This window comes from Elaeis guineensis, chromosome 15 (genome assembly GCF_000442705.2).
Source record: "Elaeis guineensis isolate ETL-2024a chromosome 15, EG11, whole genome shotgun sequence".
Taxonomy (NCBI): Eukaryota; Viridiplantae; Streptophyta; class Magnoliopsida; order Arecales; family Arecaceae; genus Elaeis; species Elaeis guineensis.
The window spans coordinates 71,876,450-71,891,360 of NC_026007.2; the positions used below are offsets into that span (position 1 = coordinate 71,876,450).

Below are 14,911 nucleotides of genomic sequence, written 5' to 3' on the forward strand. Positions count from 1 at the left end.
GAAAATCTTAAAGACCAATTGAATGCAACCTCCTTAAAGGCACTGATTTAGATATTCACATAGAAAACATCTCAGTCCATCAGTCCTGCAGATTTCATATTTAGGGCATAATTATTTCTAAATAACCTTACAAACAATTGAATGAGATTAATTGATCCTGAAATCTCAATTAGTTCTTCATTCCACATCTTTCCTAATATCACTTTCTATTAAATTGCAATATCTTATCTTAGTTAAATAATACGAGATTAACTCTCATCTCAATACAATTAATGAAAAAGTTAGCCATAATTAGGCAAATTGCCAATACATAGACTTAAAAAAAAACAAAACAAAAACAAAAACAAAACAATTTTTTGAAAATCAACAATACTAGCAACGTAGAATTCCCCATTTTCGATTAATTGTGCTTTGGAGGTCAGCAAGAAAGACAGACAAGAACAATGAAACAGCAAAAAAAATTTTGAAGATCTATACATAGGACAAAAAAAGAAAAAACACTGTGATTGGATAAAATGCAATGTACTGGTCTAATAATTGGACGTAAAAGTTGTTCACGAGTTCATCAACAGTAAAAATATTCAAAATAATAATAATAATGGTGCAAACGGATCGAAATGTACGATGGGAATGTAGATTCCAACTTTGCTAACTGCCTGAAAAATTTCCATATCCATATTTCTTCTGAAAAAGAAATCCAAATCCAAATTTTAATGTGATCTAGAAACTCTACAAGACACAGAAATGATGCATATGAATCACAAATCTTCACCTCATAAGTTATGATCTAAAACTATGGACAAAAGTTTTTTTTTCTTCTCCCAAAACCAAAGAATTTCCTAGCAAGTCTCTGATAAATAAGAGGCGATTAATTCTTTGAAATAATCAACAAAGAAGAGACAAGCAGCCAAACTTAAAGCAAATAAAGACAACAAAATCTAATTAAAAATTCTCGGTAATTCACTATGAATCACAGGTGCAGATCCAAACTCACATTCTCTTTCACTCCAGATTGGTAGCTCTGTGGAGATGTAGAAGGAGGGAAAGAAAAAGAACCAACACTAGTACTCAAACCAACACCCTTCACTCCGGACTCATCCCCTCCGAGCAAGGGCAGCGGCGTCGTTCGGTCCCGATGGACTAGTCCCACGCTCGTATCGCCATGCACCGCTGTGGGAACCCTCCAGAGGCCCGGCAAGGGGCTTCCATTGATAGGCTGGCTCACCGATCCAAGCTCGCCATAGAACTGGCTGCCGACGCTGCCACCGGCGGTGCTCGGACTGCTCCATGAAGGGTATTGGTGAGTGGCAGGGGGCTGGAAGCCAAAGCGACCGGCGGCCGGCAGCGAGCCGAGGCGGTGGTGGTTGAAGAAGGTGTACATGGGGTGGCTGTCGGCGGCGGATTGGTGTTTGGCGGACATAGCTGACTGGAATTGGGCTCGCTTGGCATGCTGTCGCTCACGCTTGTGAGCATTCTGGTGGCCGCCGAGGGCTTGTGACGTCGGGAAGTGGCGGCAGCAGTAGTGGCACTCGAACTTGCGATCGCTCTCGCCACTGCCTCCATTGCCATTGCTGCTGCTGTTGGGGTAGTTGGCGGTGGTGTAGGGGTCTTTGGAGGGATCTTCCTGGGTGTCGGGCTCGTGGGGGACTTCGATGCCGAAGAGGCGGAAGGTGGAGGCGGGGGAGGGCTTCTCACGGCTGGGCGCCGGACGGATGAATGGGAGCTGGGAGAAGGAGTCGACGCTCATGAAGTCGCGGGTCTCTCGCTCGCTCATCTCTGCCACTGCCGGCGCCGAGTGTGGGAACTGTAGTAGCTTTGGACAGCACAGCTCACGGGACTTGCACTAAGATATAGAGAGGAAGGAAAGGAATTAGACAAAGATTGGGAGAAAAAGGGTGCATGCGGAGGAGAAAATCTTCTTCTTCTTCCTCTTCCTCTTCTCCTCCTGTTCCTCTCTCTCTCTCTCTCTCTCTCTCGCTCGCTCGATATGTTTCTTGTAGTGGAGACTACTGGAGAAAACCTTTTGTTTCTGGGCTTGAAGTAGGTAGGAGATGGAAGAGGAGCAGAAAAGAGAGTGGGGGAAGGGGAGATCTCTCTTTTTCTCTCTTCTACTCGGCTTTCTTGGTATGATTTGGATGTGAGCTAGTGTTGGTTTTTGTTAGCAGGTCTCAAAGTAGGAATTGGAGTGGAAAGGAAGGGGAGAGGTTTCTTTGATTTTCTTGTCTTTTTTGTTTTGGTGTTCGGGTAGATTTTTCTTCTTAGTTCCAATTCTGTTTGTTGGTTGATATGGCTTGGATGTTGGGATTTGGGACTATTGATATGGGTTTTTTGTTTTCTTTTAATTTTTTTTCTCTTTGGTTTGAGAGAGATGGGGACTGAGGGAGAGGAGCGTGGACAATTGGAGCTGACCCCATCTGTGGGGGCACTGACAATAGCTGCTGCTGCTGGTGATGGAGGCTTTTGGCTTCTCAAATAACAACCAAGTACCACCACAACAACGCCGTCACCTCACCATCTCACCCTTCCATAATCTGTCCATCTCTTATTTTTCTTCTCCTCTTTATATCTCTCGCTTTCATGCAAGTGTAACCATAGTCAAGAGGGAAGATTAGTATATATGTGACCAGCTTCGTTGGTGGGTCTCTCCCTCTCCCTCTTCCTCTCTTTTTATCTATCTACCTGACAGCGTGTGACTATCCATCTGGTACTAGTTGCTGTGGAGGCTCTTTATAGCTGTTGGCTTCTTTACGTACGGAGGTGCAGAGATGGGTGTGATAGTGGTCCTGGAGATGTTTTTGGTGATCAGGATGAGCGGGGATGCGCATGGGACCCTTTTTATAAAAAAAATAAATAAATAATTTGGGGTATACGTGTTTTTTCCACCCTTTTGTCTTGAGTTTCATTATGACATGTAGCCTCCTTCCCTTTGATCCTTCTCAGTTTGTCTACCTTCTTACCGAGCCCTCCTACCATGCCATTTCAAAACATTTTTTTTCAAAAAAATAAAAATAAAAAAAAAATAAACAACCATGCCGCGTCTTATTTACATGATGTCAGTAATTTGATGCGTTAAGCCATATTCCTCAAAATTTGATCAATATCTCATATCTGATTCTTAACTTATCATTAAAAAAATATTAAAAAAATCTATCTCATGACAAGTTTTAATTTGTTTTATCAATTTTACCATTTGTTTGCATTCTTAATTATATCTTAAGTCCATGATGTTCAAATAATAGAAGTTTAAGATTGAATATCCTAATTTGTGGACTTCTCGAAGGTGGCCCCACAATCTAGATTTGCATATCATGTAGGGATTTGCGATTTAGATTAAAATTGGACAGTAGTTGATTGATTTGGACAATGGGCAGGTGTTTTATGCAGCTCTCTTGTGCAGTTATGGATACTTTATCTCCAATCTTCATAATTGACAATTATAAAAGTAATAATATGGAAGGGTTTTCTTATTATTTTTAGTTAAAAAAAATAGAAAAAAACCAACAGCTTGAAGCTCCCGTTCTAATTCCTACCTCTCCAATCAAAATTCTCATCTTTCAACTTCTAATGAAAAAATTATATCTCACACCATGCGAACTATGTGATGATGCACCATACTGATTATAAAAGTCAGGTTCTATTCATTAAGCGCTCATCTTGATGATTAATCTAAATTGATATGGTGTACCTTCACATGATACATGTGGTGCATGATATATTTTCCTCTCTCATGAGATAAAAAAAAAAAAAGCTCTCATAGTCAGTTGTAGCAAGGTTAGCGAAAATTTTTGTTCACGAAGATGTCCTTACTCTTGAAAAATTATTGTTCGGATCGGATCCAATTGGATCGAGACAGATCTCGAAGTATATGCATAGTGGATAACATACAATCGAGAATCGGTGGCCTATTAGATCTGATTCAAGTAATAATTAGACCTCTTTAGGGTGTTTTAGTATTTTTAGACTTTCGGCCATTCAGACATACGTGGTTTTCAATAGGTTTTGGCTGAAATAATCATTCAGCGATCAGGACCTGCAACCTCGCATGGGCAACTACGAAGCCCTACAAGTCAAAATAAATTATTTACTAGCATACGTTTGTGCGTCCATCAATCAGTCTCTCCCCCCCCCTCTCTCTGCATCTCTCCCTCCCTCTAGTTTCTTTTCTTGCTGGGTGGGTTGCTTTATTGATGCATGCCTGACCCATTTTGTAATTATCCCCTCTCACAACTGTTCACATCCTCCCTCATTATTCTCTCTCTTCTCCTCCAAGGACCAGTCAGTGTCTCCTTCCCAACTTCCCCCATCTACCACCTTGGTCTTGAGATATAAGCGCAATCCCACTGCACCAACATTTGCTCCCTTGGAAGGCCTATTAATATGAAAGGTACTTCTGTCTCTCTTATGCCCCACCACAAGAAAAAAAATGCTTTACACCCACATCGCATCTTAAACCCTCAAGTATATTCTTTTTTTATGAACAATATCAGAACTCTTAAACAACCACCACCACCTCCCCCTCCCTCTTGTGTTTATGCAACTTTTTCCTTGACATGCTTTTTTACTCGTAAAAAACCCTCATCTTGTCACCATCTTTGGTGCCCCAATCCTAATCTAGTGCTCAATATTTGAATAAAATTTTTATAATCGGATCGATCATGAAAAAAATTATGATCGGACATGCTTCAAAAATATCCATCAAAAGATAGATGGCCGCACGCATTAATACTAAGAAAAAAGAAATGAATAAACTCCAAAGATACTTGAACAGTGTAGATAAACATCACATAACCGTTCTTTTTTTTATGAATGTCCCAATATATGCACGTGGCAGACGATGACGGTTTGATCATAATTTCTTTCATGATCGATCCGATAATAAAAATTTTATCCTCAATACCCTTACTCATACCTCATTGCCTTTTATCTGTTGGTGGATTATCGTTGGAAGAAATTATTTAGTAGATCAGGTCCACCGTGGATTTAGAATGAAATTTTTTTTTTTTTCGTATAATTATAACATGATGTAGGATGATTTTATTCTAGATCCATTGTGGATCTCACCTATATGATAACATCTTTATAGCCGGACCCAACCTCCTCAGCTTGCTTGACATGGGTTGGGTTCAACCAGGCTCACACGCGCTTGTTGAATCGCCTCGTCGTCCTCCTTCGGCCCCGGGTCCTTTTCATTTTGGGCTGAACATGTACTTGATTTGATCGTTCCCCCCAAGCCAGACTGGCACGATAGGCTTGCATAAAGCATGCATCCTGAGTTGCCCTGCCACACAGTCGCTTTAAACACGTGAGCTTTATCAGTGCACAATTAGTCATATAACAAACAAGTTTGTAGCCTAGTAATTGCACCCTTCTTCCTTGGGAGCAAATTTCTCCAAAATATCCAACATGGATAATTCATCCATCACTTTCAGAAGACATGATTAGTCTATCATCAAAAAAAATTGCTATATAATACTATTTTCAACATCGTACAGTAGATGAACTTATAAATACTTTTTGATTATTTGCATCGTCAATCAACAAAAATCCAGAATTATATAGCGAATCTAATTCAATCATGTTGGTGTCATTTATATGGTCCTTGTTCGGCCATTGTTTTTTTTTTTTAAAAAATGGCGATCAGTATCAAATTCTTCAAAATGTAACATTGCTTTAAATTATTTCTTATTACTCGCATCCAAATTTTTCTTGACTTTGCAGTCCCTATGCAGGAACCATTCCACGCCAAATTATTGTGCAAGGTCCGCTCCACATGGCATAAAACCATGGGAGCACTTTATTTAACAGACACCCATGACAGTAGATTTGGAGCTAATGGGAAAAGGATGGACCCACATTGTGAGAAATCTACTGTAAGATCTCTGATATATCACACTCTGAGGAGCATGGCTCTCCACATGTTAACACCCACATCAATGTCAATACGGATGGTTCCGCCTCTTAAAGGCCTCGGTGGTGTTATCAAGGCTTGGTATGATGGTGCTGTCGGGGGAGAGATCTAAGCTTAGGACCACCTGAGAGGGCACCTCAAAGCTGAGGTCACCTAAAAGAGAGAGTTATTGTGAAGTCTTTTGAGAGACCAACACAAAGAGGGGGGTGTGGGGGATCTTTTCACATGTGCTATGAATGCACAGGAGTGAAGTTGGGGAAATATGATTGGTACCTCCCTTTTTATATTTGGATCTAGACAGCTTGGAGCTGCCCCTTTTCATGGGAAATCTGCCCCTTTTGTTGTATTTGATCTTTTGCTAGTAGATTTCCCAGGCATTTCTAGTCTTATGAAAGGTAATGTATGATAAGAGCGGTGATTAGATTGCAGTTTGTTACAGTCCAAGTCCTGATTATATATATATATATATAATATATATATTATATATATATATATATATAAGCCTCTAACCCATAACCTAGGACTCTGGGTGATACCCAATAAGTAGTACAATGGATCCTACGATTCATCCTAAAGACTGGCTTGAGCAGTAGATGTTGAGCATGCATTCTTTGTTGGACGGTCTTGGAATTCAGTTGTAGATTCTAATGGGGTAAGGTACAATTCTTGCTGAACCAGGATCCAATAACCCAGTCAAGGGACCACTGGTAAGGATGTCTCATCCACCACCACATTATTGTTTGAACATGTACCACATTACACTTAGAAGTTGCACCGTCATTTTCCACTGGTTGTGACATCACAGAAGAATGGCTAGGATGAATATGGGAAGTTTGGCATTGATGGAACATCAGATATGTGTACAATGAGTGTTGACACATTTCTTCCGCATTTATAGATTACATAGTTAATATGCACCACATACATACACACACATTTAAAGATACATCAGCAAACTAAGAACGAATTCAAGTATAATGCTATCACTGCACACATTGTGATATGCAACTTCCTATCTGTATGCAAATATTTTAATATCAAGAAAAAGGAATAAATATGAAGAGTTCTACAAATTTCATTAAGATAACGAAGAATACAAACTCAGAGGATCTGGTTACAATAAAAGGATTTTAACTACAATTTCTTTGGACAATAAAATCTTCAAAGCATGGGAGAGATTTTTCTTTCTTTTTTGATGTAAATGGAGGCTAAGGAGTGAACCTCAGAGACAACAGAAGTTTATTAAAGCAAAAGGTATATGCAGCGAAAATGAGAGGAGACTACAGCATTAGATAGAAATGATAGAAAGAAACCAAGAATGTACAGAGCAGGTAGGAATTCAACCAGTAAGGATGTCAGAAATTAGTGCAGTACAAACTTGCACTTGGTCTTGAGCTGAAGAAAATAGCTTTCAGAGTTGAATAGAGCAGCAGTCAGGTAACAGTGAACATCTCTAGGAAGCAAGGAAAAGAATTCTAGGCAGCAATCTTGTAATAAAATCAGTAGCTCATCGTATGAGATAGACTCTAAATGGCCTGTGACACTACAGAGTCAGATTGTTGAGATTCAGAGGGAAGACCAGAAAGATTTTGGTGTTTCTTTCTCTCCACAACCCGCAGCAGATTGCCATAACAGATAGCTAGCATCAGTTGATCCCTGGAATGTCTAAAATCTGAAAGTTTGGAGTGATTCCTCTATAAAGTCCAGATGGAGGGAAAGAGAGATCAGAAGATTAAAGTTGTACAAAGTTTTAGTTTTGGTTGGGAAGTACAAAATCATGAGCTTCACTAATGTACTTCATGTTGGATTTTCCATTAACAGTGGAATAGATTAATATATTAGTATATAACTAATCTGAATCTGAGAGGAGTTCAGTTTCCACAATTCAATCTTCATTTTTTTCTTTGCCCTTGGTGAGAAATCAGACCGTTGGAGTTAACGTTTTATATCCAGCAGTCATTACTAGGTTTGAATTCAGACCCTGGATGATCCATTGTGAAGCTGACTCGCTTGTCGCCCGTCCTAAAACTTCATTAAGTTTGGGTTGTAGAAGTCGAACACCCCAAAGAAAGCTTTTGTATGCCTAGTTGGAACACAGGAGCCATTTGACAGGGGGAGGAATGAATCACGGTCTGGACAAACACGTTGCCTTGGCGACCATGGCACGAGGGTACTGTCCTATAAGAATTGATGGCTTTCTTGAATGACCCCCAGAAGGAATGTGTCATTGGTCTGAGAAATAGGACCACATGAACAACTTATGGCAAACGTCTTCATTTTAACAGGCTTGGTAGAAATGTGTGGAGTCCTCTGCAGTTTAAACTTAAATGTAGTACTGCATAGGTACAAGTTCATTCCAGGAGTATGGATTGCTGTTACATTTACATGCTTCTAAGCCAAAACTAAAATTACAAGCATGATATTTTCTAAATCATAGTACCGTTGCAACAGATAATGACGTTAGTAATAGCAGCAATGATGAAAGGTCACGATATAAGAAATCTTAAGATATTGGTAAAGCAGCAGTATCCTCAGTTTCATAGGTCCCGCAATTCAAACTCTATGAAATTCTTTAAGGCTTTGTGGAAACCTGGATACCAAGAGTCATTATCAATCCTGACTAATCTGTTTGCAGTCCCTCTTCTATCATTTAACTGTAACGAATTATCTATGGTAAAGTTTGTTTCTGATGTCTGAACATTCCTGTGCCACTTAAGGATGCCAAGGGAACTGCTAAGATGTGGACTTTGACAAGCCAGGGAAGAAATCAAGCTCTGCTATTAGACTATATCTGGACATCCATCAATAGATTCAATCTACTCTTTGATTCTGACATTAGTCTTACTTCCAAAATCACAGTAAGTTCTCATATATGTGATAACTCAAATACCTCCATGTGATATAAATCCAAGTAAAAATGTGTTATTCTCTACGATTTTTTGATGAAATATATACTTCACAATTTAAATCTTTTCCTTGTGTATAGATCTTGTGGTGTCGATTTCATCTGCTAACCTTTTTCTGGATAAAACTTCTTTCCTTTTTAGTCATGATCGATGAATGCAAAGAAAGATAAGCATGATAACTGTTTATTATAGTGACATTTTAAAGTAAAGAATTGGTCGGATAACATCATCCCACATCTCATGGTTCCACCATTAAAGGCAGTCTATGAGTAAAGACTATTGTACTTGTCGAGGTTCACCAATGATTCTATATTTGCCTTCTGAATAAAATGCATTTTGGGTGAATCATTCACTACCAGATGTTCATTTCATTCTACTAATTCTACTGCTCACGAGGAGGATGAAAGCATAAGATATTCAATGCTCTGCAACATTGACATGTACCTGACTAAGAATTGAAAGGATACTCGTCCTTCCATGTCTCATGACATCGACATCAAAGTTAGGCAATTGATTACTGAAGCTCCAGAGTTTGGTAGGTGAAAGTTAGAGAGATTCACATGAATAACGTTCCAACAATAATTCAAGCCCTAACATATGGTCCCCTTTCTTTTATTATCAAAGTCGACAGCATGCATCATGCTGAAAAGAGTAGCAGTATTTGTATGCTTTTCGTACCATTAAGCCCTGGCGCTGTAATATTTCCCAGTGAGTGATGATAGGAAAAAAACACACATACACGGGTTCTATATTAATCTAACAACTTCCAAACTGTAGTCTTGTGCTACAAGGTGATCTGTGACTAAATGATCATAGCAATGGTAATCCAAAGATCATACTGTGATAGGCCACCAGCCCACATGGTTAGCACCCTCTTCCTTTTTCAGTAACTTCCATGGCTCAAAAAACACGTCTCTAGATGCTCTTGAGGCTGTTCTTTAGTAGCTGTAAAAGTAGCCCCCACTAAGAAAGTAAGGTGTAGTCCATGCTCTTGGTAGGCCATGTTGCTTCCCTCCTTCAGCCACCCTTTGGCATCACTAGGTGTGGTCCCAAACAAAAATTTAGTAGCACTGTGTTCCTTCGTCGCTAGTAGCTTTCTACCTTTTGTTGCACTGTGGAGTAGGGTCCCCGATGGGCACCATAGTTGTTGGAGAACCATTGGAGTTTCCAAGCAAGATGCCATTGATATGAGGCAAAAATAATGCAAGTATAACCCCTTCCATGCCTAGTTGTTGAAGTCTTATAAAGAGTTCCTGTGGCATGACCTCCATGTTTTGGTATATGAGCCAAAGCAGCCTTGCCATTCCATATTAATATAGCAAGACTAAGGCTACGAACCACCTGGGAATCAAAGTCATACATTTCTGCCTCACAATAAAACTTGACACTTTGGGCTGATGTTGAACATCAATCATCCTTCTTTAAGACCTTTCCACCCTTCCCTTACCATCCCTGCGCGTATTCTGTTATTAAACTACTTCAAACGGAACCAATGTGATGTTTTTGTGGCCACCTCTGATGGTTCAGGTAGAACTGCATGACTTATTAACATGCAAAGAGAAACCAATGCAATGAAAGGATACTATGATGACACGATGATCCCACAACAGCCACATTTTAGGATGTCCTGCTGCCTTAGGTTGATCATCGAGCTAGACAAGATGGATATTATTACCATATAAGTAGGTGCTAGTCGTAATCTTCTATCATAAAATTTTAATTCTTATTCATGGGTAAATGAAGCCGACTTGCTTATATGAACATGCGAAATTTCTTTTTTTTTTTTTTCTTTTTTTTTTTTTTTGGTATTTTTAACCTCCAAGTCCTAACCCACGAATCCTGATGAAGATGGGATTTAGCCAAGTATCTTTGGTACAACTATCGAGAGACTTCACCAGCTTTCCACACCCTGGAGGAAAAAGGAGAGGAAACTCATGATGCCTAAGCCCATGATTTATGCAAAAGATGGTTCCTATGCAATTAGCCAACATTGGGGGTAATACTTCGTTTTGTTTACTCAGAGCAGTCAAAATATGGAGAAAAAAAAAAGGATAAAAAACTCCGAGAATCTACTTGTTAAGAGAATGTAAACTAAAAAACATTCTATTGTATCTCTGCAAGTGTCATGTAAGTTCTCGAGCTCGTTTCACACAATTTTTCAAATTAGCAAGTATGACTATAGTAAAGGATATTTGGTTGGGAGGAATTGAGGTTTGAAATGAAATTGGAATGGATGATTTTATTTCCGCCGCTTAGTTGGAGGAGTCTTATTCGATTTTGATTATAGGATGGAATGAGAATGGTCTAATCTATTTAAAACCCAATTCCTATTCTCTCCTATGAATTCAAATTTTTATTCCGATTCGTTCATGAATCAAATGTTTTGGGGGATTTGATCATTCCAATTCTCATTCCAATCTGTTCCAATTCTGATCGCAAACCAAGCACCATATTAATGGCTCTAGTTCCATAAGAGAATAATGTGGCTTTAATTCATGTTCCTTCGATCAAAGAAGTGAGAACAAATGCTTAGTCTGATCATTTCATCTTTACGAGCAACAATGGCCTGTGCACATTGGCAAACACTTAGGATTCTATTGCCATTTGCTTAGAAATGGAGCAAATGTTTCGGATAATATAATCTCGCAAAACCACATCATTGATTTGGACTCTCTTTTGTCAATCTCCTTGATTTGTTTGCAAGCCCTATTAAGTTTAAATAAATTTGAATCTAGTAGCATTGGAGCAAGGACTGCAAGCATTCTGCTGGACCAACAAGATGCCCCTGACAACATGTTGATCACGGTCATGAAAGGGCCAGCATTAAAGGGCTTCATTGAAGGTGGAGGGTTTTTTGCTAAACATCAATAGTTTGCTAGCCTTTAGACAGCTAGCAAAAGCCATATGCACCAGTGTGCAAATTGGAGTACTAGAAGTACTGGAGCAAACATCATTTAGTGTGATATTTGGGACTATGGGGACATCCAAAAGGTCCTCCCATGTAGATGGGTAGGTCGGGGTTGGGTGTTTGGTAGATATTTACAGGTCCATGAATCATGTTACTAGATCAATTATGTCCCCATAATTTGGGGCTACGAACCTTCAGATTATTCAGTGATTCTTGTGTAATTATGCTTAGGTGTCATGATGAGTGGATTTGGGTTTGTAAAGGAAAGATTAAATGTTTTTTTTAAGAGATATTGGGCTTTTGGTTGGCTAAGCAATTAGGCTTCCCTTATTGGGATATCTGCAGCTCTGAAGTCTGACACTGTATTTCTAAGCCCAGTTACGTTGAAGATGGTATGTATGCGTGTGTGCGTGTGTGTGTGTGTGTGTGAGAGAGAGAGAGAGAGAGAGAGAGAGGGGAAAGCTAAGCTTTTTCCTATGAAATTTAAATTTACTTTTGTTTTTGGAGAATTTATCAATCCAAACATCACGTTACCCCTAGCTAATTCCATATGACCATAACCTTGAACTGATTCCGTTAATTGTCAATAACTTATATTGGATTTAAGGCAAGCATGCTCTGCTAGAGGAATGCTAGAGTAAAAAAAGATGTAGAAAATAATTTGAAGTGCCCGAATCATGTTAAAATTAAATAACAAAAAAATTGTAGTTTTGGCAATACGTAGCATTTCTTGTAGATCGTTCTTATTTGAGATCAAGATTTTTTTGCTGTAACCATAAAATTAAGAGTCTATTTGGATAATTAGGCCTAAAATCCAGTGAGATTCATGGATTAGACCCGTACAACTAGCAAAATTAGATTAGATTAAGCTTATATTCATAAATATCCAAAATATCTTTGAAATCCTACATGAAGAATTTTAAATATAGGATTTGAAGCACTTTTGGAATTTGTTCTCCCCATAGAATGCAAGCTGATCTACTCTAAAAGTATTCTAATACTTATGAATATGACCTAGCCTAACCTGATTTTTTTAGTTGTATTGGTCTAACCCATAAATCCTATAAAATTTGAGCCCAATCATCCAAACAAGCATTAAGACTTCATAAAATCTCAGACAATATAATAAAATTGTATTGGATCAAACAACTAATATCTCATGATATATTAATAGATATAAAAGAAGCTAATGTCTTATATGCAATATAACTATGAAGGGTGCCCGATGGGGACACATAACATGAAAGCTAATCTGTGAAAACACTCAAACTCAATAAATAGATTTAAATTATAATAGTACAAATTTATCATTACCTAATATATCACATACTGAGTTCCAAAAAAATGTACCCTCCACGGATATATAAACCTTTCTAGAATGACTTTCACGTAATCTTGCCTCGTTTATGATGAGTTTTGTAAAGCTTTTTCATGTCTATCCAAATTTCTAAAATGGTTAGCCCAGAAAACTTTACATGGCTCTTCTCATAATTTGTCCAGAACATTTAAGTGACTCTCCACTTTGGTGACTCTTTGTTCATCATAACTAACTTCGATGATACTTATAAAAATACATGATATGATGATCAAAATGGATACATGACAGCCAATCATTTTAGTACAATAATTTTAATTGATTAGCCCTCTCCTCGTAACGTGCCATGTAGCTGAAGATAATCTAGACGATTGATAGTCTTTCACTCCATCCATACAAGATACCACGTAAACTACCCTTACATGAATCTATCTGAATTTTCAAACTCACAATCTACAGTAATTCAGCGGATGGAGCTTTAAAACTGGGATATATCAAATCAATCAATAAGACATAAGAAAACTGAAATTTGTGAGTCATTTGTATCCATTAAAATATTTCTAACTTTTTCCCCCCTTTTAAGGAGTTTCATGGCCTTTCTGTTGTTGGTATTCGTTCAGGGAGTCAGCAAAATTGTCTCTCTCCAAATCGAAGTATTATTATCCATCTTGTTCTCTCTTTTGTTTGATTCTACTTTGCAAATGAATAAAAATGTTAAAGTGCTTCTTTTACTTGTTTCCTTTCTGTTAGCTATGCTTATAGATCCATCAATGATATTCAAAAGATTGTATCTTGGGCACTATTAATGTTAGTATACATGTTATTGGTAAAAATTTCTCCTTGGCTTTTTTGTTGTCTTGATGAATACTAGCAACAAGGTCTTTTCCCTATATTAGTTAGCAATTCTTTTACCTAAACGGTGTGAATATTACATATAGCTTCTTCACATATATTTCCACTGCAGCGTAGGAATGGCAAAAATAGAACCAACCTAAAATCCAATATGACTTGGCATCAGGCTTGTGGCAAAATTCTTTGTGCAACACTCGTGGTGTAGAAAATCTGATGTGGAGTGCACCGTTTCATCCTATTAGACCACGTGTTCGCCGCTTTTCAATACGTATTTAATGTCCATTTAATGTTCGTAGTTCTATTTTTTCGTTTGAAATTTTGAATGATGAAAATACTCTTTTTCTTTTGAAAAAATTATGATATTCTATGCAGAAAGTCATAATTTCAATGCAGAATGTCATAATATCAGTAGAGGATGTTATAAATTTTTCAAAAAAAAAAGATATTTTCGTCATTCAAAATTTCAAATGAAAAAATAGAACTGTGAACATTAAATGTGTATCGAAAAATAGTAGCTCGTGATCCAATAGAACAAAACAGTGCACTCCACATCATATTTTCTATACCACGGGTGGTGCACAACGAATTTCTCTTTCACCCAAACTGTATGGGCTAGATATGAATAAAAACTTTGACCTAACTTACATCATGAATCATACCTCTATATTTCTGGCCTAAGCATAAAAAAAATGAACTATAAGCAGATCAAGCCATTTGTTTACAAATATTCAGATTCACTTGTTGAATGGGCTGGCTCGAATCCCATAGGGAGGAAAAAAGAGTCTCAGTAGGTCATTTTTTTCTCTTTATAAGATCCGGGCCAGCCCACTCAAAAATAATCCTAGATATTTATAAAAATAGGACGTGGTCTACTTATAATCTAATATTTTTTATGGTTGGGCCATAAATCTTATAAGATTTTGAATTTAACAATCTAAATAGGCCTCAGGGGCTTTAGGAAAATGATTATATTAATATCGGCATCTGGTGCCGGAAATAGCTTAATTTGTTTCCTGCGTTTC

At 38.1% G+C, this 14,911-nt stretch overlaps 1 protein-coding gene across 1 annotated transcript; it reads right to left on the minus strand.

Moving 5' to 3' along the window:
• Nucleotides 1-923: 923 nt before the first annotated feature.
• LOC105058647 (zinc finger protein GIS) lies at nucleotides 924-2,315 on the minus strand. Its single transcript, XM_010941633.4, has one exon. It carries the CDS (start codon nucleotides 1,772-1,774, stop codon nucleotides 971-973), a length of 804 nt encoding a protein of 267 aa, XP_010939935.2. The 5' UTR covers nucleotides 1,775-2,315; the 3' UTR covers nucleotides 924-970.
• Nucleotides 2,316-14,911: the final 12,596 nt, after the last annotated feature.